The sequence below is a fragment of the Drosophila arizonae genome, chromosome 2, assembly GCF_054131065.1.
Source record: "Drosophila arizonae isolate 15081-1271.41 chromosome 2, UAZ_ARI_1.0, whole genome shotgun sequence".
Classification (NCBI taxonomy): domain Eukaryota; kingdom Metazoa; phylum Arthropoda; class Insecta; order Diptera; family Drosophilidae; genus Drosophila; species Drosophila arizonae.
This window is the reverse complement of record NC_142922.1, coordinates 15,601,422-15,627,813: the sequence shown is the minus strand read 5'-3', so window position 1 is coordinate 15,627,813 and position 26,392 is coordinate 15,601,422. Positions and strand designations below refer to the sequence as shown.

Genomic DNA, 26,392 nt, shown 5'->3' with positions numbered 1-26,392 from the left:
ATAGAATATTCGTTTGAAGTTTTTCACTTAAAAAAGTTGACGAAATTTACATAGATTCAATTCCGGGACACTTGCCAGGCGTCGAGCCCAGTCTCGACTAATTTAATTAGAGTACTGGGCGTGGCCAGCGTCAAGGCGTTAATAGCAGCAAATTAGGAGGACAGCCTTTTATGCGGAAATATAAATAGCTGCTACTCGCTGCTCGCTGCTCCACCCTGACTCTGTAGGTGTTGGCAATTCATGTTTACAACTAATTAAACAATTTGGTGTCCTTTGAAGTCGGCGCGGACAGCCGTAGACATGAGTTTCTGATACTCAGAAATTCCTTTACTATCCTTACAATTTTATTTTTGCTGCTCCAGAGAGTATTCCCGCCACTAATTTGCGCTTGTCTTTCTGTCAAGTCAGCTGAATCGCTCAATCTCTCAATATCTCTATTTCTGGAGCAATTCAGCATTTGCCAACCATATTTATCTCGACTTTTCAAAATGCGCCCCATCGCCTCGCCTCCCACGGCACCGTCTCGCTGACAGTCTGTGGCTTGCTGTGAAATATTTTAAATGTCATTTGAAAAGACTCGCGTTAAGTCAAGTCAAGTCTCGGTTTGGTCTCGTGCTTCTGCTGAAATTGCAATAAAGTATCTGCTGCTGTAAGTATCCAGGCGCATCTGCATCTACATCTGCATCTATACGTGCGCATAGCTCAACTCCACATCTTATTGCGTTTTGCATACTTTTCATTTTATTTATTTCTTAACGAAGCTCCAATTCCTGGAATGCCCTGGCACAATATGCTGAATCGCGGTTAGGTGAGTAATTGGTTTAGATTTCAGCATCAGCTTTGTTGTGGTTCTCTTGACTTGTCTGCGTTTGGTTTCTGTCTTTTAGGATGTAAGAGCTTACTAAAAAAGATGAGCCACGGGCTTTAAATTCTCATGATGAAGCATAAAGTAAGTTGTAGTTTAAGGAGGAAATATAGCAAAAAAAAAGTAGTTGATGTGGGAAATATGCAAACAGTAGTATTGTATAAGCTGCATAAATTGTAGAAGTGGCATCTGATGTAATTCTAGAAGTAGTAGTGGTAGTGGTAAAAAAATAGTAGTAGTAGAAGTAGTAGGAGTAGTAGTCGTGGTAGTAGTAGTAGTAGGAGTAGTAGTAATAGTGAAAGTGACAAGTAGTAGTAATAGTAATAGTAGAAGTAGAAGTAGTAGTAGTAGTAGTAGAAGTAGTAGTAGTAGAAGTAGTAATAGTAGAAGTAGTTGTAGTAGTAGTAGGAGTAGTAGTAAAAGTGGCAAGTGGTAGTAAAAATAGTAGTAATAGCAGTGGTAGTAATAGTAGTAGAAGTAGTAGTAAGAGTGGCAAGTGGTAGTAATAGTAGTAGTAATAGCAGTAAGAGTGGCAAGTGGTAGTAGTAGTTAGAGTGGCAAGCGGTAATAGTAATTAGTAGTAGTAGTAAAAATGGCAATAGTAGTAGTAAAAGTTGCAGAAGTAGTAGTAGAAGTACAAGCAGTAGTAGCAGCCATATTAGTTAAAATAGTAGTATTTAGAGAGGTAATAGTATATTAGGTACGCTGGTAACTATGCCTACTGAAATAGTAGCAGAAGTGCCAAAAGTATCAATAGTAATGTATCTAGATCTAGTAAGTACTCTACACAGTAGACAAAATCCAGTGACAGCTCTGCCAGCTAAGGCTGGTTACACTAAAGATTGCATCAATCTCGGCACTCATTAGAAGTAAATCCTCTGAATGTTGTACGAGAGCCCAGAGCAGAGCAGAGTGCATTAATGACTAGAGAAGGACATCAATCATGACCATAAGCAGGACACTTACGCGGATATAATACTTTAGAGCCGACGCCAAAAGCGGGCCGCAAATATTTTGACAAAAGCATTTCCGCTTTGAAGTCAAATGCAAAGCGGCAGCGATTGATTGATTGATGGATGGACGGATGCATGAGTGGATGGCAGGGCTGAGTGAACGGACGAATGGTTTGGAGGATTGATTTGTCGCGGGCTGTAGCTGGGTCGCATATGAATGCAAAATGTGTGCATGATTAATGAGTTCTTCATTAAGCTCGTTAAGGTGACAGGCGCGCAACCCCGGAGCAGAGGCGCCACCTCAGAGGCCTGTTGCTGCCGCTGCTGCTGTTGTTGCCGACTTGTTGTGGCACGAAGCTAAAAATACGCAACGAAGCAGCCACAAGACTCGCGCGCCTCACGGACAAAATTGGCAACGTTCTGCTGCTGCCACTCACATTGACACTTGCCGCTTGCCGCTTGCCACTTGCCACTTGCGACACGGCATCTCATTGATTTAGCGGCGTGTCCTTGGTGGCGGGTTTTTGCGCCACATGAAAAATGAAGTGCAAAGCAAAGCGCCCAGCAAAACAAAATCAAATATTTTGCTTTACTCAGCCAAGAAGAGAAAAAAAAAAAAAAAAAACAGAAAAGAAAAACGAACGAGAGAAAATTCATAAATTGGGTTAAATCCTCAGAGGATTCACCATGACAGCGCGAACAAGTGGCACGCGGGTTACCCTGACGCCTGACGCCTGGCTTCTGCCACGGTGGTTGCTTGATTAAGACCTGCCACCCTTAGAAACCACCGGCCCAGTTTAAAGCAGCCCTCATATCATTTATATTTTTATTTCATTTTATTTGCTGCTCTCTGTTTTCCTACCCCATCCCGTGGCCTCTTTTCTTTAAAGGACCTCGTCCTGCCAAACAGACTTTCTTGTGCAATTCGCTTGTGCAATTGCTCAACAATGGCGCCTAATTTACGCTTTCGGGCATTGCGTTCGACTCCCTCGTGCATTGGCTCGTGTGTGCCACGCCCCCGTCGGGCAACTGATTTCCATAATTAAATCATATGTACTTTGCATATCCGCTAACTACTCGCATTGAGCTCATTAGCAGCTCGCAATCAAGCGCGAGCCGAAGGAAATAATATCAATATAGAGTCTCACGATTCGGATGCGTGTCCTTTGGGAATTGTGAAGGAAGCTTTGAAATCGACTCGTATTGGCTATTATGAATAAAAAATTGCTTTATAATTTCATTTGGTCTTACAATTGGTTATTTTAAATATTCATTCATTAAAAAGTTAATGAAAATTAAATAAATCAAATTAAATCAATATCCTAAATGAAATAAAATTATTAAAATAATAAAATATAAACTCCTTAGGCATAATTCATTTTTTGTTTTTTAATAAAGTCTAACTTTAACATCCAAGATACGAGTGTTAATAAAAAATAATAAAAAAAAAACTATTTATATATAAAAAATATTTTTAATAATAAAAATAATAATTTTAAAAATGTTTTACATATAAGTAGTTTATTTTTTATTTTTTAATATCTTAAATGTTAAAGATGGACTTTATTAAAAAACAAAAAAATGAATTATGCTTAATACAATTATTATTTTAATAATTTTATTTTTATATACATATATATATAAATAATAATATCCGATTTGATTTCCAATCGCTTAATTCAGTTTAAGCTTTTCACCTTTTCACAGGTTCTTAGCCAACTCTCTTCAGTTTCACGTTAAGCAAATGTATTTAACGTAATGTAATTAGATTTCTGAAGATCCGGATTCAGAATTAATTACAAGTTCAAAGTGCAATTGCCATTATCATTATCCATTTAGCTAGTCAGACACGCAGCAGCGCAAAGCCACGTAAGGAGAAAATAAGTGTAAAAAAAGAAAAGAAACTCAGACAGACGTTACGCAGTCCCAAATGGCTGTTGGCATGTCATAAATTTACGGATTAACTTTTAACCAATTTACAAGGGGCAACAAACAAGCAGCGGAACAAAAGGGGGGGGGGGGGGGGGGGGTAGGGTGAGCAGAAGGGAAACGCGAGACGACATCGCATCATGTCCCATATTGCAAGTGTAATAAAGAGCAGCTGTGCGGGGTATATACTATCACACAGGCACATATATATGTATACGTATATATACATATACAGAGGTGCACGCACACAGCGCAAAGTCAAGTCAAGACGCAAGTGTTTGTGATAGAAGAAGGCGAAAGGACGACATTGCGGGCACCTCAACAAGCATCACGTGCAGCCCACTTCCGTTTCCGTTGGCTTGTTTTAAACTTTCCTTTGTGTGCGTGTGTGCGTGTGTGTCTGTGTGTTTGTGTAAATCAATGCAAAGGCTGTTAAAAGCTGGGCGGGTATGCAGTGCAGACAAAGTACGTTGCTTACACAAGGCTTAACAGCACCCAGTGACAACGCACAGTCGATGGTCCACACGCAGCAGGAACAAGTGCCACACCCACCACCGGCATCCTTCCTCCGGCCCCCCACCGACACATCGATGCCAAAAACAAAGCAGCAGTGCATAAAAAAAAACGAGGACGACAACAACTGCGAGAGTAAAGCTCTTGGAGCTGTCGCATCCTCATTCAGCGAAGCTGCGGAGCAGCCGGAGCCACTCATTAAGCTGATTATATTGTTATCCTTTTTATGATACGTGCAATACGTGAGCGCATATGGCAGCCGCCGCAGTTCCATCCATCCACCCAGGCCACTCTTTATCCTTGCATCCATTGAGAGTTTTTCAGTACATTTTTGCAAGTGTAATTATATGGAGCAGTAAGTAAAAGCAAACGCGTTAAGTCTCATTTATGCACCGCATACGCTAAAGACCTTCAAATTGATGAGTCCTTTGCCCTATCGAGGTGAGAGTAGTGAGAGTTGGGCTGAGTTTATTACAGGTAAAACATTTCATGGAACTTTCAGAGGATAATCACACAAAGATGTGCTCTATATTATCTGATATCGATGTGTTCTTTCATAAGATTTAAGAGCAACATATCATTAGCATCACTAGGATCTTTGTTATATATTTTTTTTTTATTATTACAGCACTTTTAGAGCTTTCAATTTACAGTGCAAGAGAGAGAGCTTAAACAAATGTCTATGACTTAAACATAACTTTTACTTTTAATTATCTGTTAATTAAATAGACTGATTAACAGATATGAAGTATAGCTGCATAATATTCTTTTAGTCCACTGAAGTGCTCATAAATAATATAATGCAAAATCAACTCGAAAGCAGAATTTTTACATAAGCTGCAGATAATATGTATCAAAACTTTTGCAAATTAATACATAAATTGAAAAACAATCCCAGTAAAATGGAAAGTCCGCCAAAAAGACAACGAAAAACGGTTTGAGCTGACAAAAGAGGACCAGAATTTATTTATTTAAGCGAAAAGGATATAGAATTATAAACAAATGTAATTTAAATATGAATTTAAGTGAGTTCTGTGCACAAAGAGGAAGCCGCTCGTCGTTCAGCGCGGCGTGGCGTGGCGTGGCGGCTGCGTTCCAGGCGGGACAACAGGGCGGATACGCCACGCGCTCAAACAATGAGCCATGTAAACAAAACTGTTGCCGCTGCGGGGCACTAATATAGAGCGAAAGAGTGTGGGCCGCAGAGAGGCAACAAAATTTTCATAATCATAATCAAAATGGCATTAACAACAAAAGCAATGCAAATACGAGTTGAAGCAGCGACAACGACAACAGACGCGTCGCAAAATGTAACCAAAAATGCCATAATGAAATGCAAAAGCAGCGACAAAAACAAACTTTCGAGTGGCAAGAACAATGGAAAGCAGGCGTGCTCGACTAACAGATACCGAGGGCTTAAAGTGAAAAAAAAAATGAGCTTTCATTTCGGTTGGTCTATCATATTAATTTAATTAAATAATAATAATGAAATTATAAATTTAAATGGTGAAAATCAAAGTTCGTTTTCTGAGACACAGAAGCTGATGTCTTTAATCTCTAAAGTCAGTTCACTTCAGAGAACTTTATACTTTTCCCTTTACATCTCTTTCTCTGTCTCTCACACATGGTCAACCAAATATCCTTACAGGGTATGAGCTAACAACAATTTGCGGCGTCTGTGTCTGTCGCTCTGCTGTTGTGCATAATGCAGTTTCAATTTCAATTGTTGTCGCCCAAAGGATCTGCGAACAGGACAACCAACAAAAAAAAGAGGACTTTTCCCACTCTGCCCTCAAAGTGCAGCAGCAATAGCAGCATGGCAACTTTTGGGACTTCTCAGCGCCCATCGTCATCATTGCCGCCAAATTATGCTAATTAGATTAAAGCATAATTTCATGCAACTTACGGCTGCGTCTGTTCGCCCCACACCCTATATCCTTTTGCCCGCGTCCTTGTTGCCCATTGTCTGCTGGCGCATTGGCGTTTACGGCTTCTCCCATTGCCTTGTGCCATGCAGGCAGCCAGAGAGCAAGTGTGAGGTTGGCGCACAGAGCCTGTGTCAATTTGTCCCCATGCTGACAGACATTCTAATGGGGTCTAACGGGTCTAATAAAGACTAATCAAAACCGTGCAGCGATTTGCATTGAAACAAAAAAGTATGCATTCAAAATAGGGTTCTTTTTTCTCTTTAATAAACTTAGCAAAAAGTGAAGCTGATATATTATTATAGGCATCTAAGCAAAGAATATACAATGGTTGGTATAACGTATTAAATAATGAAAAATAAATAAAAATAAAAATGATAAATAATAAAAACAAAAATTTTAAAATCAATTTAAACACAAAACTATAAAAAACAATGGAAATAAATAATAATGTGATTCTGAAACTTACTCTTTTTATTAAACGTGTAAATTGATTGCATGTTTTTCCAGCGAATTAACTTCATAGTTTATAAAATACTCTCTTTAGTAATTTTAGCATAAACTAATTAGAAGCTAAAAACCAAACAATTAATTAAACATAGTTGAATACCAATTACACGAGAATTACGCAGAAGAGAAAGCAAATCTATAAGGCAATTGCCAGCCGACTAAATTCCACTGGAAGACAGGCGCCTACGCTAAGCCTGCGTTCTCACTAATACTATAACAGTTAACAGCGACGCTCGCAGCAGTCACAATGCATTGCATTGTAACAAGCACAATTAGGATAACGGAATGGAACAGAGCATAGCTTACAAACTCAGCGAACTCAGCATCCACATTGATCGCTCTCTCGGTTTGGCTCTCAGCTTTTAAATGCAGTCCACTGAGGTCGTGTGAGTGAGCAATTGAAAAAGCTCTTTTAAAAACAGCAGCCACATATTCCACTTTTTTTATTGGTCATCTTTAATTACTCTCTGTTTCTCTCTTTGTTTTGTGCGTCTTGTTAAAGCTTACATTGCTTTTGTACTCAAAGCACGCAAAAGTCAGAAATACAATCACTGCAAATGATAAAATAAAAAACTTTAAAGTAATATTTTAAAATTAATCTTTAAATAACATTAAAGCTATAACAGACATTATTGAGATACAAGTAAAGAGAAAAAGTTGCAAAAAATAATATTTCAGCCTTAACAGGCTGCAAGTCATCAAGCTGTAAACCCACTTGACTCATCATTGTTTATAGACTCTATAAAAAACTCACATAATGTTAAGCCAAGTAGCAAAGCCGAGCTACCCCTGATTGGCACGAGTTCTCTAAAGACTCCAGAGTCGCGCAATTAACCTAGCAGGTTTTTTAAAAACTCCCCAATGATGTGTCTAAGCCAACAACCAGATCACATTTCCCAAAATGCCGGGCCCAGCTAATGCAGTCGAGGTTTATGATTATTAGTTATGATAATTTAAGTTGACGGCGCAAGAGAAGTTGACACCACGGCGAACCAAAGTCGCCATGGCAATCCGGTCCAAGGGCGCTCACTCAACAACCCTTGGGCAGAACTTTACCGTTACTTACAGTGGTATCGAGACTTCCGTTAGAGTCCCCTGTAGTACTTATCCCATTTTTTTTTTTTTGTGACCCAATCCCTGGACGCACATCAAAAACTGTTGCGTATTCGACTCGGATGGCAGAGCATCCGGCTTGTCTGTTTGTCCTTTATTGTTTTCCATTTGGGGTGCGAGTACATCGCATTTGCACCTTCAATTAATGCAAGGGGTGGAGTCGGCAGCAACCCTCGTCCTACGTTGTGATTTATGAGGGTGCGCCAGGCAAAACAAAATTAAGCCACGACAACGAACGACATTTGGCGTCAGCATCTTATATGCATAGAACAGAAGCCTCCCCCACCCTTAGCGAAAGGCAACTTCAACTTTTAATTAAAAGTCACTTTTGATTTATAAACGTGCGCATTTCACAGTTTTACATAAGCCAAACGCAAATACGATAGTTGATATCTCGAAGTTAAATTTAACACCAAGTTTATTAACTTTGATAATGGTATATATTTACTTGCTCAAAATTTGAAGTAAGCTTTTGCATATACTTAGATTGTTTCTTAATTCCTTAATGTCTTTATGCAACGTTTTTTTCGGAAAAGTACCAAATTCAGCTACATTTCCTAAAGAAATTCAAAGGAATATAAAATTAAGAAGCGACAGAGCTATCAGAGTAGAGACCTTAAAGGAGCTAATCTGGAAATAAAATAAGCTTTGTCTGTGACTTCTTGTACAATAATTAGATTAAGTAGAATGGATCCATCGTGAATTAAAAATATAGTCATTCGACTCTTTGGTTACGTTTCGAAAGGATTATTCAAAGAATTATCGGTCTATTTTCCATACTTGCACCCTCTGAAGTTAATGAAATGCCACGTAGGTATGTGGAATTGGCTAATTTTCAACAATATTCTCCCACTCTTGGCAGCTTTTCACGCAACAGCAACTCTGGATCGCTGTACTGAAATGCTACCCAGACAGTGTTGGTAACCCTGGCAATGTACCGTTCGTCTGCTGCACGCAACGTGGCCATATTGTCAGAGGGGCACGTGACATGTCGCGACAGTTGAAAGTGGGGTGTCCGGTGACGCGTGTCCAGCATATAATCAGGATTTGCATGCATCAATGCAAAGCCGTAATGGTATTATGACAATGAAATATATCAAAATTAGGCAGGGAAATTAATATGAGAAATGAGAATGAGAAGTACCAGAAAACTATGATATAGACTGGTTGATCCTTTGAATTAAAGAAGAGATCATAGTGCTTTAAAATAAAATATTTTTAAAAATAAGTACTATGAGAAAACATTTACTAACTTTTTTTTTAAGGAATTCAAAGCACTAATATCATTTGTTTTGTTATGCAGCCCTGTTTGAGAGTCCAGTGCAATGGCTACAAATGCTAACAGAGTTCAGCTACCCACAGCAATTCGTTGCAGCTCCTTCGATGCGTAAAATGTTTGCGGCAAGCATTGACGGGATGAGTGGAGAGGGGGGGTGGTTTGGGAAGTACAATGCATACAGAGTGGCATGCCAGCCCTGACGACCGTTGCACATTGCCCGCGTGCAGGGTATGTCTGCGAGTCGCGTGTGCGTCTAATAAGCCTAATGCATGGTAGAAATGCTTGTTGGCCACAGAGTCGGAGTGTTACGGAGGTTACGCAACTGACTAGACAATATTGGCAATATTTTAAAGTGCGTCGCAGATCGAGTGGGAGACGGAGAGAAGGGGCGAACAGGCACACGACCAACGAGCGTCTGTTGTCATAAAAACGCTTTAATTAAATTCATATTTCGCTGCAAGCTGATTTATATAGCAACCGAAGGAAGGAAGTTTGGGCGTGAGACATCGAGAGACAATTATTAAGTGTCATTGTTGGGCTGCATTAATCTAATTGGATCGCATTGTCTGTTCATGAGGGGGAAGTCCTATAAAACTCACCAAAATTCGAAATATAAAAGGCAAAAATGAAACTCAGCTGCACAAAACTGTCGCTAGGTGTCGCCTTATGCACTCAACTTAACGCCCCAAAGTTTTACAATTGTTGCGGACGTTAATTTGACATTTGAATTTGACATCTGAATTTTTGCGACTAGGAAAAAAATGTATATGCAGCAAATGCTGGCAAAAAGTTATGTGACAGCAATCGCAGCAGTTGGTCAAAGTAAAACTTTTGCACTTTAAATTTGAGTATATTTTCATGGATTACTGCAAAGTTTCTTGGGGATATTTGTTACCAGTTCAGCCATAGGGGTATTATGTAAAAAACAAAGTATTCAAATTATAGCTGAAGCATTGTATTGATAAATTTATTTAAGGAAGATTTCCTACATTTCTTATATGGACTAGATTTTGGATCCGTATAGATATTGCTGTTCCAGCTTTCCAATATATTCTGGTAATATTATTCCTTTCTGAGGTGATACATTTTAAGATACAAACGCTAGTAAATGGAAAATTTGTATTGTATTTTGTCCATTGCCATAATTTAGCAAGCCTTTGAAAAGCCCTAAGCAAAGCTACAAAGCTGTATATAATGCTACATCAACCTTCTTTATTTTTGTTTTCATATATTTTTGTAACATTTATAATTTATGGCTTGTTCCAGTGCTCGTTGTAAAAAAAAACAAAAAGCTAATGCAGATGCATGGATAACATATATTTCATCTGAAAAGTACTTATAGCTTTATCATGATCAGCTCACATTTAGCATTTCAATCGGTCGAGCTGCACATCAAGAGCATATGTGCTCATATTTGCATAAGCCACGACCTCAAGACGTATGCCCCGATATATCCATGTAGGAGGCAGGAGGCAGGACGCCAGGCAGTCAGGCAGCTAGCCCGCCAGCAGGATGTGCAGCATCATGGTCATCATTACTCAACTTCTGGGCTATGTGGGGCGCTCAGTAAATAGCAGGCACTTTACGACCTGGGCCCAGGTTACTCTGTGGGCGTGGCCGTAAACAGCAACTGCTGCTACTGCTGATGCGGCTCCTCCTGCTGCTGATGCGGCACGTGCCGAGCATATTGAATGGTGCATTGAAGTGCAACATGCAGCATGCTGCATGCAGTGTGGAGCATGGAGCATGCGGCATGTGGCATGCAGCAGGTTTCGTCTCTTTTTAATGCTTTTGAAAAATGGTCAAAGTTGTTGCTGTTGCGCGTCTTTTTTTGGCCAAACTGATAGGGGCCAGCATTTACCTATATACGTATATACATAAATATATATATATATATATATATATCCATATAGGTATAACTCTGACTCTGGCAAAAGATCACGCGCGCTGCTTAACCCAGTTTTTGAGTTTTTGGCTGCTGCACGTGAGTCCTTGCTAATCATTTGTCTTCCTGGCTGCATTTCTCCAGTTGGCAGTGCTGCGAAGTTTCCATTACGCACTGACAACTGATTGCCAAGTTTATTATTGCTTCCGTTTGCTTATGAACAGCCAACGGATATGCCATTTCTTCTACCGTTGCCAAATGCTGGCAACAATTTATCAACTCGATTTTTCCCCCTCCGTACACGAAAATACGCCATAGAATTACGAGTGATTTTCTATTTTTTTATGTGCTTATTTTCTTGTATTTTATTTAACGGGCCACATTCATTTATTATCCTCGATGCTGGTTGTGCTCGAAAGCTATTCCAAAATGTCATTCTCTACGGCCCGATAATCACTTGAAGGAGTTGTGCACGAATATATTATAAAGTGAAGTTTGCAGATGAAGTTGCTAGCTTGAGAGGCTGCTATTATTATTAGAATATTATTAGAATTCATTAGGAAAAAACAAAGATCAATTCCAAAAGAGTTCAAGTCAAAAAAAAAAAAACAAGTAAGAAAGCTCTAGTCGAGACTGCCCGACTACGAGATTCCCTGAACCCTTCAAGCAACTGATATTTCAATAATTATTCGCACGCACACACACACAAACATAAACTTACGCACGCACGCATAAACATGCATTGTCTGCAGTGGTCGCTTACTATGGGAACTTAAATACTTAATAACTTTTCTTGTGGATAGAATATCTTCATGAATTTAAATTATGAATATAACATAGATATGCATGTACTTCTATTTGAAACACGGCTTTTACAAATAAGTGGGTGAGGTGGTCAATATACGGGTGGGGGATAAATTTTGACGCTAAATATAAGGCATAGCCTTATGAATGATTAAGACAATGTGCTCAACTCTTCTATTGAATGGAACAAAAACAAAACATAAACTTGCATTAGGACAGCTGCATGACAAAAGCTGAAGGGTACAAGACTCGCTGGAAGGTGCATAACAAAACTTGTGGAAATATTGATAATAATTTGCTCCTTCAGTAAAAAAACATGTCCCATGAATGGGGGGGCGCCTCCGAAACTGTGGGCCAAGTCTTCTATTGAATGTGTTACGAAATAACTACTTATCGATAATAGTTCTCGATATCGATAAGTAGTTATTTCGTAACACATATCGATAGCTATTTATAAAACATGTGGACATATTATCATATTTGCTTGAGACTTGAGTTAAGGTGAGGCAGCTGCATGACAAAAGCTGGATGCTATGAGATAACTATTTATCGATATCGATAACAATTTATCGATTTCGATAACAAGTTATCGATTTCGATAACAATAGATCGATTTCGATAACAATTTATCGATTTCGATAACAATTTATCGGCAACTATAAAACATGTGGACACATTGATCATATTTGCTTAAAACTTGAGTTAAGGCAGCTGCATGACAAAAGCTGGATGCTATGAGATAACTATTTATCGATATCGATAACTATTATCGATATCGACAACTGTTTATCGATATCGATACCGATAACCTCTTATCGGCATCTATGAAACATGTTGATTATTGATTATTGATCAATTTTCTTGAAACTTGAGTTAAGGCAGCTGCATGACAAAAGCTGAATGCTACGAGATAACACTTATCGATTTCGATAACAATGTATCGATTTCGATAACAATTTATCGATTTCGATAACAATTTATCGATTTCGATAACAATTTATCGATTTCGATAACAATTTATCGATGTCGATCATTTTTATCGATTTCGATAACAATTTATCGATGTCGATCATTTTTATCGATACCGATAACCATTTATCGGCATCTATGAAACATGTTGATTATTGATTATTGTTAATTTTCTTGAAACTTGAGTTAAGGCAACTGCATGACAAAAGCTGAATGCTACGGGACTCGATGGGAGGGGCATTAATGCTACGATATAACTACTATCGGCTTCGATAACTTTTTATCGATTTAGATAACCATTGATCGGCATCTATAAAACATGTGGACACATTGATCATATTTGCTTGAAACTTGAGTTAAGGCTAAGGCAGCTGCATGACAAAAGCTGGATGCTATGAGATAACTATTTATCGATATCGATAGCTGTTTATCGATATCGATAACTGTTATCGATAGCGGTTATCGATATCGACATTTTTATCGATACCGATAACCACTTATCGGCATCTATGAAACATGTTGATTATTGATTATTGATAATTTTCTTGAAACTTGAGTTAAGGCAGCTGCATGACAAAAGCTGAATGTTACGAGATAACACTTATCGATTTCGATAACAATTTATCGATTTCGATAACATTTTATCGATTTCGATAACAATTTATCGATTTCGATAACAATATATCGGCAACTATAAAACATGTGGACACATTGATCATATTTGCTCAAAACTTGAGTTAAGGCAGCTGCATGACAAAAGCTGGATGCTATGAGATAACTATTTATCGATATCGATAACTATTATCGATATCGACAACTGTTTATCGATATCGATACCGATAACCTCTTATCGGCATCTATGAAACATGTTGATTATTGATTATTGATCAATTTTCTTGAAACTTGAGTTAAGGCAGCTGCATGACAAAAGCTGAATGCTACGAGATAACACTTATCGATTTCGATAACAATTTATCGATTTCGATAACAATTTATCGATTTCGATAACAATTTATCGATTTCGATAACAATTTATCGATTTCGATAACAATTTATCGATTTCGATAACAATATATCGGCAACTATAAAACATGTGGACACATTGATCATATTTGCTCAAAACTTGAGTTAAGGCAGCTGCATGACAAAAGCTGGATGCTATGAGATAACTATTTATCGATATCGATAACTATTATCGATATCGACAACTGTTATCGATATCGATACCGATAACCATTTATCGGCATCTGTGAAACATGTTGACATATTAATCATATTTGCTTGAAACTTGAGTAAAGGCAGCTGCATGACAAAAGCTGAATGCTAAGAGACTCGATGGAAGGTGCATTAATAAAACTTGTGGAAATATTGATTACAATTTGCTCTCTAAACAAAATGATCAATGTAGCAATGAGCTCACGAAATAGAAAACAATATCGTATGATTCGCAAAAATTTAAATGCTCTTAATTTAGGTCCTCTAGCGAATTTATGGCAGAAGTTAAATTCGATGAGACTGCATGACAGAAGCTGAATGAACTGAATGATCTGCCAAAGCACAAGTGTTTAGTATTTTAGATATGTCTTTTACAAGTTTATGGTGAGGTGGTGGATTTAGGGGAGGAGGTGAATTATTATAAAACCCGAAACTCCATTAAGTACATATATTTATATGTATATAGCGCGGATATCAAAAATATGGATATCTCATCCCGTTATTATGTTATCGATTAAAAACATTATCGAAATCCTGAAATTAAATTATATCTGCTATATCTTTGAAGCTAGAGTCGCCAAATTTTAAATGTAGAAATCTACATTTATTATGGGGTCTGCCACGCCTATAAATTATAGAAATTATTATTATTATTATATATTTTTTACTATCCGCGATCAGCAAATCTAAAATTAATTATGAATCTAATATTCATATTAACTAATATTATGAATATTTGAAGTGGCATTATAGCCCAGAGTCTTCAACTGTCTTAAGCTAAGCTTTATGTTACATAAGTAACTATAGGCAGATTTGGATCCTGATTTTCCGTAATCTCACAGACTTAATTATTTACTATCCAATTAAAATACGGATTACATCATGAAAACGTAAAGTACTGCGCTTCCACTTAAAAACCTTTGTTATCTAGTACTTAATTTTCCCGCGTCCCCTATCATTCCTAACCAATCGCTAATGCTTGAACTATATGTATGTCAAGTACTTCGGGCTTCTTTGTCGCTTGAGTAATCCGCATTGAACTTGACATAACTTCATGGGATGCGCCTCAATGGAGATGCATCAAGTCAGACAACGATTGCATTTAAAAAGCTGTAAAAGCTCTGCTCTGCTCTCTGCATGTGACAGCACTTAACACTGCCACGCCCACACACACACACACTCTCGCACACACGCACGCACACATACGTAGAGTGGGAAAGTCAAACAGTCGGAGCCACAGCAATTGAAAGTCAGTTACAAAAATGCAATCACAGTTTGACACAATTTTACCGAAGCGCCACTTCAACACGTTGCAACTGCAATATCTTTACACAGAGCCTGCAGCAGTAGCAGCAGCAGCAGCAGCAGCAGCCAAACAAGCGAGCCATCGCACGAGCGACAACTCTGCAAACAACACAATGACAACTCTTTAACAGTGTTAAGTTCGCGTCGCCGTCGGCGTCAGCGTCAGCGTCGACGTCGATTGATTGCCGCTTTGCTCTGTTACTTCGTGTCGCCGCATGACATATGACTGTATAACAGTGGGTGTTATAATTATTATAATAGCTTTGCAGTCATCTCATTATTATCTGAAATATATATAAAGTAAAAAGCAAATGTAATTTTTTTTTTTTTAATTATTTTAATATGATGTGTTGTTTAATAAAACATAAATATGAATTATCCTGTTATTATTATTTTAATATATTAAAAATATATATAATATATGTCAAGTTCAAAAGGTGATATTTTTTTATTAAATTTAATTTAGGTATTTAATATTAATATTATTTAATATTAAGGTATAAGTAGCCAGCTTTAAATATGTATGCCAAAAAAGGCTTTCATTTCATATAAAAACAAATCTCAACATATGTATGTATGTGTATGCATTGCATCTCTCTCCAAGTGCAATTTTCAGAGTGTTCAAAGGCCGAAGTGAGTTTTTATCTTAAAACTGTTGTTGTTGCTATCGTTATCGTGGCTTTCATCGCCGCTGCGCGTGCTCGAGTGCATTTACACTCACTCACACACATTTACACACACACACTCACTCGCACACATTCAAAAAAAAAAAAAAAGAAATACAAATACAAACATATGGCATTGCCGAATGCCACGCACACACAGCGAGGACATTTTTGTTGTTTGATTGCGTTTTTATCTACGTCATTTCAGCAGCGCGCAAACATGTTTGGCCAGTGTGGCAACGCTGGTCATGCGGCGACTGCAGCAGCTCGACTCTGGCGATATTTTACAGCGCCAACATTTTATTGCAAACATTGTGCAATTTCAACTTAAACGTCAATCGATTTTCATTTGATTTTTACGACCATTTTCTTTCTACTCTTTTCCCATTTTGTTTTCCTTCTTGCCTTTGTATGTTGGGCAAGCTTTTGATTTTCTCAATTGCAATCACATTCACATTTTAATACCCTGTAGCAGCACATAAACCGCTCGCTCGTTAAGCGGTCACAGCGAACAGCATCAATGCATTGCAATGGTCACTAAAGGGTATATGATATAAATTTAGACTTCTTAGGGATAAAAAGAACTGATCGAATGCAGACTCTGTCAAGACAACTGTTAATGAAATTTAAATATTAATTCACTAAGGAGCAGCTGATAGTCGAACGAACTTTATTCAGAGCGAGCACTCTATTCCTTAGTTGTTATTCCCCACATTTTACTTAACGCATATATTTTGTATCACAATCGTATTATCTCGATCAATGTGTGTGTGTATGTGTGGGCGTCAATTTAATTAACTTGACGTTTATTGAGGCAGACACTTTGCAATGCAAATTTCTTGATATGAGTTTCTCAGATACTTAATTTGTCAACGCTTCGCTGATTTATGAATTCAAATCGATTCGATTCAAATTGCTGTCAAATGCGCGACTTCTGAATGCCACAAAGTCAACAATCGGCTAAGCAAGAGGAAAGTGAGAAGGGCAATGAGCGATAAATAATGAGAGAGTGAGAGAGATGGACAAAGAAAAATTTTCAGGCAGACAAGACTAAAAAAAAGACAGAAAAATAGTTTTAGAGTAAAAGAAAAACAAAAACGGAGAAAGAGACAGACAATCAGAGAGAGATGAAGCGAAAAACTAAATTTCATTTAATATTTCAACTTCGAAATATTACAATCAAATATATAAAGCAATATTAATATTAATAATAAAACAATCAATATTCAATTAAAATTTATAGTTGATCAGAGTAAATTTTTATCAATTTTTTACATATACTCTCACAATGCTCTCTTGATTCAGTTACATGGATCCAAGCAGAGGTCTATTTTCATATGGGCTAAATTAACCCCAAGCACGTCTACATGAGAAATGTATATCGATGAATTATAAAAATAATAAAAAACCTAAAAACCTTCTTTAATAAAAACTGTGTGAGCTGCTCGGCCTGTGGGAGTTGAGGGAATACAGCTCCTCAGTTTTCTATGCCTCTCCCTATATCTACAGCCTACAGAATGTGCCACCACCACTAAGGTGTGCGCCGTGAAGCGTGCTATACATTTATTAAAGGAAATGTCAAAAGTAATTGAACCACGTAGGCAGAGCGTCGCAATCAAAACTCTGGTTAACTCTTCTGCTCTTTGGCGACCTCATGTGCTACATTAACTTTCGCTTTTTCTGTAGTTTTCTGTATGGATCAAAGAGGTAGTGAGAACATGGAAGGGGGCGTGGTTGGGTCTTGCATGTTTGTGCCATTTTCGCAGAGTCATCGCATGATTTACGTCGAATCGGCTTTGGCCAAGTAATCATGTTGTTCACACACATACACACGCGCACACGCACACTCACACGAACGCCACTACGAAAAGCCAACAGAAAGGCAGCTGGACACAATTATGGGGGCCAAGAGGGCTTTCAATTTCACTTGGCTGGCTTTGGGTAAACAGCTCCTGCCGCTGTTGCTGTTGCTTTCGCTGCCCTCCCGCTCTGCCGTTCTGCTTCTCTGCTGCTCTGAAGCATGCAACAACCGCAAGCATCACGCAAACGCATCAAATCAATGAAAGTGGCCACTGCGCCACGATTTGCACTTCATTGACTTCAATCTATGGACGAGCGAAGCCACAGCCGGTCCGTTCTTCAGCTCAATAGCTGCCCCGAAAAGTCAATGAAGTTCAAGTAGAAGCTGAAGCTAGAACTGCAGCTGAAGCTGAAACTCAAGCCAAAGGCGCTGCTTTAAACATTTCCAGTCTATTCGCTTTATTTTGTAGCCGGCAGTTTATAAAAATGAAAATTCCAAAAGAAAAAATAATGGAAAATTCTTGATGATGTTTTGCAGTACCCTAAAAATTTGTGGAATGAGGGTTTGTATATTTGTAAGAAAATATGTAAATTTACGTATTTATAGTTCAAAGAAATTTCGAAATGGAAGATAAGTCAAATAGATATTTATATTTATTTATATTGCTATGAGGAATACAAATGAATATATAGATTCTTTAGCGATATGCCAAGCATTATCATATTCAGTTAATTAGTAGAACTAGTTAAGTTATATACTGTTCAAATTCTTCAGTTTTTTAAAGTCTATTCATTTATTGTCGTTTACAGGATATCTATTAGCCAGGGCCTTTCGTCTTACAACTAGTAGTCTTCGTTATCCGCTATAAAATTGCACCTACATGTGCATAGCCCTCAAAACTGAAGCATTGACCCTGGTACATAGTACATAGACTGCATATTGATTTAATCTGAATACAAATCGCTTATCAACCAAAAAGTAGAAACGAAAATTGAGGCAAAAATTGAAAAAAAAAAAAAAAAAAAAACATGAGTATCAAAAAACGGGTTATAAAACTATGCATAACAAGTAAGAAAGCTCTAGTCGAGACAGCTCGACTACGAGATCCCCTGAACCCTTGGAGTGTTAGCTATTTCAATAATTTTTCGCGTCTTTCACACGCACGTACGCACACACAGGCATACATACACACACACGCATACAGACACAAACGCATACACACACTTTCATACACACACACATACACAAACACATACACACATACACAAACACATACACACACAAGCACCCACGCATAAACACGCATTGGCTGCAGTGTGCGCTTACTATGAGAACTTAATTGTTTAATAACTTTTTTTGTGGACGTACGATCTTCACGAAACTTTCAGATTATGATTATAACATGCATATGCATGTAATTGCCAAAGCACAAGTCTCTAGTATTTGAAATACGCTTTTTACAAAAGTGAGGGTGAGGGGGTGAATTTAAGGGTGGGGGGTAAATTTTAACAAAAACCGAAATTGTATAAATTGCATATAAGCATACATTAAAAATTTGGAGACTCTAGCAATAAAGGTGTAGAAGATATAATTTTATAACTGGTTTTCGATAAGGTTTTTTATCGATAAAAAAAGATTGGGATGAGTTATCGATTTTTAATGATAAACTCGATATCCGCGCTGTAATTACGAACATTTTACAAAAAATTTGAAGTCTCTAGCTCTTATATCTTCGGAAATCGACGCGTTCAAACATACGGACAGACGGACAGACGGACAGACAGACAGACGGACAGGGCCAAATCAACTCAGCTCGTCACCCTGCCACGCCTCCTTCTGCCTGTTACATACATTTCAACAAAACCATTATACCCTGATTTCCCATTTTCAATGGGTTCAGGGTATAAAAAGTTGATGAAGGAGCATAGTATACTTCCATGAACTTGAAGAAATTGCTTTTAAGAGATATAAAGAAACATTGTTTTGTATAGAAGAGAGCTGTAAATATTATATTTTGTAATAAAAGATAAGGGCACAGATTAGCTACAATTCGATTCAAATTTCTATTACATTTTCACAAAAATAAAAAGTAAACTAATAATTTGTTTAAAATTAATTATTGTATTTATGATAATTTAATTTACAAAAATTCAATAAACCTCGTTGCGAAATTATTAAGGCAATAACGCCATCAAACTAGTATAATATAGTTAAAGTACTAAATACTCGTACCTCCACTACTACTACTACTAATACTATTACTTCAGCTGTAAGCAACTGTGCTTAGAGCATAAGTAATAGCATTAGTAGTAGTAGCAGTGCAAGTCTTTAATACTTTTAACTATACTATGCTAGTAGAAGAAAACTATATAAAACACAAGTAAGAACGTTGCAGTCGGGCGTTACCGACTGCGGAATACTCATTCACATCCCATCAACAATTTAGTAGTTAAGTTTCGTTCTAATACTGTAGAATATACAGGTTTTTCCGATTTGCCACGCCCCAACTGGGCGTAGACACCTCATTTTTTGTCAGTTTTTAGAAAGAGATAACGTTACCCTAACTGCAAAGTTTGAATGCTTACCCTAAAAAAATGTGAAAATTACAGGGTATTTTTCGATATGCCACGCCCCTAAAGAGGCGTAAAAATTATTTTTGGGGAATCGATAGAGGAGGCTACCAGTAACTCAACTATCCAAATTTGAAGCTTCTAGCTATTATACTTTAGGAGATATAAACTTTTGCGGTTTGCCACGCCCCCTGTGGGCGGACATATATCCGACAAAACTTTTTGGTCTTGGGTGATCAGTCCGAGTATATATACAAAATTTGAGGTCTCTGCCATCAATAGTGTCCAAAATATAGGAGAATTTAAAAAATCACTATATCTTCAGGTCCGATTTGCCACGCCCCCAACGGGCGTAGACTTATAATTTATCTTCAGACTTTATAGAATCATACCATTAGCTGACGTGCAAAATTTCAGCATTCTAGGTTTACAACTTTAGGAGATACAGTTTTATCCGATTTGCCACGCCCCCAATGGGCGTAGATATATCCGCCATAGCTTGTGATCTTGGGTGGTCAACGCGGACCTACATACCAAGTTTCAGCTTTCTAGCTCTTCAACAAACATGATTTCTGGTATATCGGAAAATGCATTTTCCGATTTGCCACGCCCCTAGTGGGCGGATCGGGAAAATTTTAACACTTTATAAATCGGAGATATACACGAGTATGTGTTCCAAATTTCAAGTCTCTAGCTTCAATAGCGCCGAAATAGATTGCGTTCATACGGACAGACGGACAGACGGACAGACGGACGGACGGACGGACGGACAGACGGACAGACGGACAGACGGACGGACAGCAAGACGGACATTGCACAAAACCAATATACTGATTCACTTTCGTGAATGAGTATAATAATCACATGGAATAGTATTAGTAGAGTATAGTAATCTAATGTCTTCGCCTGATACAGGATTAAAACTAAACTAAACTGAACTAAATGCAATAATTTCATTTGAGCAAGTTCAGTAGGGAAATCAATGAAAATATTATTATGATTTTTGTCGCCAAGCGATTTGCAGCACTGCATTGATCCGGCGATTGCTCTGTCCAGATTATCTGGGAGCCGATGCCCATTCTGTCGGCATCCGCTTTTATAATATCTATAAGATTTTGATCTAACCTTCGCTGTCGCGTCAGAAGCTTGAAGAGCGGAAAAGGCGAAATGGTCGAGTAGCCGCAGAGTACGGTCATAAGTTGAGGATCGCTGTAGAGGACCTTATAGGTGACTGTGACGTTCATTTTGACAGTTTTATAATGTAACTGAAATACGCTGGTCTTGGTGAAATTATTCCATGGAAATGAAACCGTTTCCTTGACAGCATGAATTTCCCCATGTATTGTGCTAATGTATTCCAGCCTCAGCTTGAGCTTTCCATCTGCAGTTGGCGGCACCGAGACATTCAGGCACTTCATAATGTCCATGTTAGGTATGCGAGCTGCCTCATACCAATATCCCGACATCTAGGGGAGGAGGGAGGTGAACTGCTCGATCAGTATGGTATATACATAGCATTGTATATAACAATGTAAAGCTTTCCACTTACAGCAGTTAGATTAAGTGGCTGTTCCCGAACGTCTTGACTGCACGAGAAGCGTCTCAGACCCTTAAATTTGTGTAGATATTGAGCACAGCTCGTCGAAACGAGCACCAGAAAGAGCACCACAAATTGCTGGACAGCCATGCCAGAGTCATCTGTGCTCTACAGCATCCGCCAAACAACTAATTCACATGCTGCCCAACTAAAAGCTATTATAATGCGAATGCCACGCTTATCAGACAATTGCTATGTACATAAAAATATAATCTATACCTTTTAGAAACTTTCAGAGAGAGAGAGAGAGAGAGAGAGCGAGATAGAGAGAGAAAGGCTAAGAGACTGAATTTATAGACACACTCATTGAGATAGAGCGAGAGAGAAAGAGTGAAAGACTTAGAGAGTCAGTTGTCGTTCACTAAATGACAACTGACTGAGTCACATGCATAATATGAATACTACAAATTGAATTTTTATATATGCTCTATAAACATGGGTATCTTATCGTATGGCAAAAAAAAAATAAATAAAATTGTATTGTCAGTCTTAGAATGCAATTAAAGTTTTTCAAGAATATACAAATATTATTTGATCTAAGTTAATACCTTAAAACTTCCTGAAACTAATTGATGTAATTTTTGAATGTGTAATATTTAAACAAATTTTATTTGCTATCTTTATGATTAGGGAGCTCATAAAAAGCTGTATGTGGAACTTATAATATTTTGTTCTTATTAAAAATACGATAAGATTTAAATAAGGAACACTTTTTTCTTAATTCAGATAAGCAATACAATATATAATAAGAAACAATACATAACAACTAAACTTTTATAAATTTCACATGTGTATATAAAATTGTTGAACGGCATTTATAATCAGTTTGTGCTCTACACAGAATATTATATACAAAGTACAGTAGATATTTATATAATAAATATAAATATTATTATATTATATATTATAAATAATAATACACACACACACACTCTAAAATTACGACTAATCACCAACTACAATAATAACAAAGCATTACTTGGAAGCATTTCCTGGTAATATAACGATAAGCCCACGCTAGTTACCCAGAATTCGAATAATAGCCAAGGCGAATATGGTTAGGATTGCCATTTCTGGACGAACTGCCGCATTGCAGCGATCCGGCGATTGCTCCGTCCAAATAATATCATCGGCATAGCCACTTGCGTGCACCAGATTGTTAATTAAAACCATCTGGTATTTAGGGATCTCGGGCTGGCGTGCGAATACTTTGACGATTGGCAATGACGCTGAGGCCGCATAGCCGCAGAGGATGACCAGGCGTTTGGGATCAGAGAACTGAACTTTATAGGTGAGCGTTAGGTTCATTAATGGCGAATCATATTGGAGTTGAAAAACGCCGTTCGAAGTATTCTCATCCCAGGGAAACGACAGAGTCTCCTTAACTATCCATGGCTTTTTCGGATCAATCGTCTCGATATACTCCAATTGAAGGTTCAATTCCGTATCCGCAGTCGACGGCACAGAGACATTCAAACACTTCATAATATCCATATTCGGAGCGCGAACAATCTCGTACCAATACCCCGACATCTGTGCAAGAGAAATCAGGTTAGTATCACCTCCCAGAGGAGCATGCCTTCAACACAGCCAACTTACAGCTGTTAGATCAATTGGGTCTCGTTTCAGTTCTGTCAGGCAATTCACATCCGCCGGCAGCTCCGGTAAGTTTGGTAGCTGCGATTGCACACATTGCATCCAACTCAATGCCAAGAGCAACAGGCCAATTATATTCGTTTTCATACCAAAGTTCTGCACCCTTCCGAACTTGACTAACGACTGACTCATGTGACGGCCAATTGATATAACTTGGCTTATCAAATGGCTCTACACATATATTGCTGCAGCCCAGACACCAGATATGTCGAAAAATATAGTTGAGATTAGGTTATCGATCTATTATCTATATTCCGACTTTTATTGGGTTCTTGTAAAAGTGAATATTCCCATAACATGATGTGTTATGTTTACTCGCTCACGAAGTGAAAAGTGCTTATTGGTTTCGGTTAACTGAAAAAAAAAATAACTGGATTGCTATTGACCTATTCCATATCCGGATCAACAGTTATATATATATCGTCATCTTCAGCTAGGTAGATATTGTAGTTATATTCATTATTCATTATTTTACATTCGATATATTTCAGTTGCTGGCGAGTATTATGCAGCCAGAAGGAGGCGTCACACCTTGGTTTATTATTGTAAATAGTTAAGATTAGTTAATATATACGATCTTATCTATATGCATTTAAATTCACATTTTCACCGCTGCAAGGAAAACTTTTTTTTTCTACCAATTAAAGATTGTAAAATTTCATATACTATCAAATTATGTATATATTTAAGAGTGAAAATGCAATAGTAAGTGTTTGAATAATTCTTGAGCTGACAAATACGCAGATTGCTCTATCACAGTTGGAATTATCCAGCCACATGAAACCCCGTTTCAGTGGAGTTTTCTTCAGTTGCTGATTTACGAAATCCTTCATGTTGGAGTCCAATGTTTCGTTACGCGAAAATATTTTTATCATTGCGAAGGGTGTGATTGGCGAAGAGCCACAAACCAAGGAGATATTTACGTAATCAGTATAGACTATCACATAACGCAAAAATGTTTTCGTATCGCGCATCTGATATTCCGTCTGAAATATGCTGTTCTTGATGAGATCGTCCATTTGAAATGTAACCGCGTCCTCGACTCTTTTAGCCTTTCGACCCATGTGGCTTACGTAAGACAACTTGATATTCAGATCTGGGCTCGCACTCTCCGGAAACTCCACCGACAAGCAGGTTACGGCATAGGACTTGGGGAAACGGGCCACCTCATGCCATACGCCCTTAAGCTGTAAATCGATTCGAATCCAATCAATATGTATACCTATATCTACATTGATTTGATGTCAACCTACAAGCTTCAATTCGAGCGGCATGCCCTTGGGGTTACTTTGACAATCCAATATAAATTGATCAAAAGGAGAGTCCCTCGATGAAACGCTATCCAACCAAATCAGCACAGGGAATAGCAGTATAAATATTTTTACCTCCATTCGAAGAAGTTATCACTGCTCTACAAAGACTTCAATGTCCAAATAGTCCAGTTCGTGCAATTGATTTTCGAGTATCTGATATATTTTTAATAAAGTTAAATTTTGTTTACTATGTTTTTATTTCTCTATTCAATTTCTTGGAACTTGCCTTTAGTAGCAACTCTTCGGAATCTGCCTAAACTCGCTGTTTTATTTACTATTTTTAATACCTTAACAGCTTTAACTTTAGTCTTACCCAAAACCAAAAGAATTATGCATTTTGTTTGCCGAGCTCGCTGCTTAAATATGCAGCTGCAGCAAAAAGCTGGCAACTTCTACCCTAACAGAAAAAATATATATATAAAAAAAAAAGATCGAGCTAAAAAAAAAAAATGATACTGAATAAAGCAGGCAGCGCAAACATGCGAAACTATTAAAAACATGTCTTTGTCCTTTGGCTTTGGCTGCATATAATGAAATTCCTTTGCCCCTTGTCCCTTGCCCTCCCCTCGAAACTCTAGAGCTCCCCAGTATCAATCTAGGTGAAATATTAACAAGCCAGTCGCAGTCTGAAGTTGCTGGATAGAAGGCCGATGTCGTCCCCGACGACAGCTCATAAAAATTCCTAGCTACAAAGAGCCTGCTCCCGCGACACATCCCTATCCTCCCTCTTTATCGCTCTCACTCTCTCTCTCTCTCTCTCTCTGTCTCTCTTTGCTGCTCTTCCGTGAAATGGAATGAAAGGAGACTGTGAGCTCTGGTTAAAGCGCGAACAGACGCTGAAACAATAGACTTGAGTTAACTTAAATTGATTTCCAGACGCGACAGCGTTTAGGAAAAACCAGCCAGCCACGCCCACTCAGCCCATGCCGCAATACGCAGACGTTGCACTAAGTGGGAGAGGCAGACGGAGAGGAAGTGCAAGTAGCCTCTGCACCTTGATTGCAAGTTATTTGAAATTTTGCAACAATTTGCTAGAATAGAGACGAGTACATACCCTGTAAATTATTGTATATTTGAATTACGAATAAATAGGATATATACGTCAGAATAGTTAAATTAGTAGTTGTCCTGTATATACACGATAAGTAATTTTATATTTATATTTAAATTGAGCAGCGCTTTGCATTATAATATATCCCATACGTAGACGGGAAAAATATATACTTCCACTGCACATATATTATTAATTTACCTTACTCTAGCATACTCATATCCTACATTTACAGGGTATTTCGAGCGTCAGCAGCCAGGCAGCACAGGCTCTCCGTCAGCGTCTTTTATAACGTTGCACTTGAAAATCTTGAAATTGCAGCAGAAATTTTTGTTGCAATTTGTTGGCGCATTGTTTGGCAACATCATGGCCCGAACAGCTGGGAAAGGGACAAGCGGCTCCACTATTTTGACTAAACTTGCTTGGAGTTGCAGTTGCTCAATTTGGTTGGTTGATTCCCGCACTTTTATTTCT

The 26,392-nt window shown here is 38.0% G+C and overlaps 3 protein-coding genes and 1 long non-coding RNA gene across 6 annotated transcripts; 1 reads left to right on the top strand and 3 right to left on the bottom strand.

The window, feature by feature from the left end:
- Positions 1-3,488: 3,488 nt before the first annotated feature.
- LOC149270410 (uncharacterized) lies at positions 3,489-22,040 on the bottom strand. 2 transcript variants are annotated; one of them, XM_089469763.1, is made up of 3 exons: positions 21,851-22,040; positions 21,427-21,767; positions 3,489-15,549 (listed from the first exon to the last, which is right to left on the bottom strand). In XM_089469763.1, exons 1-3 carry the CDS (start codon positions 21,986-21,988, stop codon positions 15,546-15,548), a joined length of 483 nt encoding a protein of 160 aa, XP_089325889.1. In that variant the 5' UTR covers positions 21,989-22,040; the 3' UTR covers positions 3,489-15,545. The 2 variants fall into 2 exon arrangements, with proteins under 2 accessions (XP_089325889.1, XP_089325887.1); XM_089469761.1 differs by lacking the exon at positions 3,489-15,549 and having other exon boundaries at positions 18,492-21,767.
- Positions 22,041-22,694: 654 nt separating this feature from the next.
- Positions 22,695-23,707, bottom strand: LOC149270409 (uncharacterized). The gene is made up of 2 exons (XM_089476382.1): positions 23,498-23,707; positions 22,695-23,431 (listed from the first exon to the last, which is right to left on the bottom strand). Exons 1-2 carry the CDS (start codon positions 23,684-23,686, stop codon positions 22,916-22,918), a joined length of 705 nt encoding a protein of 234 aa, XP_089332508.1. The 5' UTR covers positions 23,687-23,707; the 3' UTR covers positions 22,695-22,915.
- Positions 23,308-25,054, top strand: LOC149270407 (uncharacterized). Of its 2 annotated transcripts, XR_016271641.1 has the most exons (4): positions 23,308-23,449; positions 23,528-23,991; positions 24,046-24,259; positions 24,314-25,054. It is a non-coding gene; the product is annotated as an uncharacterized LOC149270407 (long non-coding RNA). The 2 variants fall into 2 exon arrangements; XR_016271640.1 differs by having other exon boundaries at positions 24,046-25,054.
- Positions 24,217-24,945, bottom strand: LOC149270408 (uncharacterized). Its single transcript, XM_089476383.1, has 2 exons — positions 24,808-24,945; positions 24,217-24,741 (listed from the first exon to the last, which is right to left on the bottom strand). Exons 1-2 carry the CDS (start codon positions 24,943-24,945, stop codon positions 24,223-24,225), a joined length of 657 nt encoding a protein of 218 aa, XP_089332509.1. The 3' UTR covers positions 24,217-24,222.
- Positions 25,055-26,392: the final 1,338 nt, after the last annotated feature.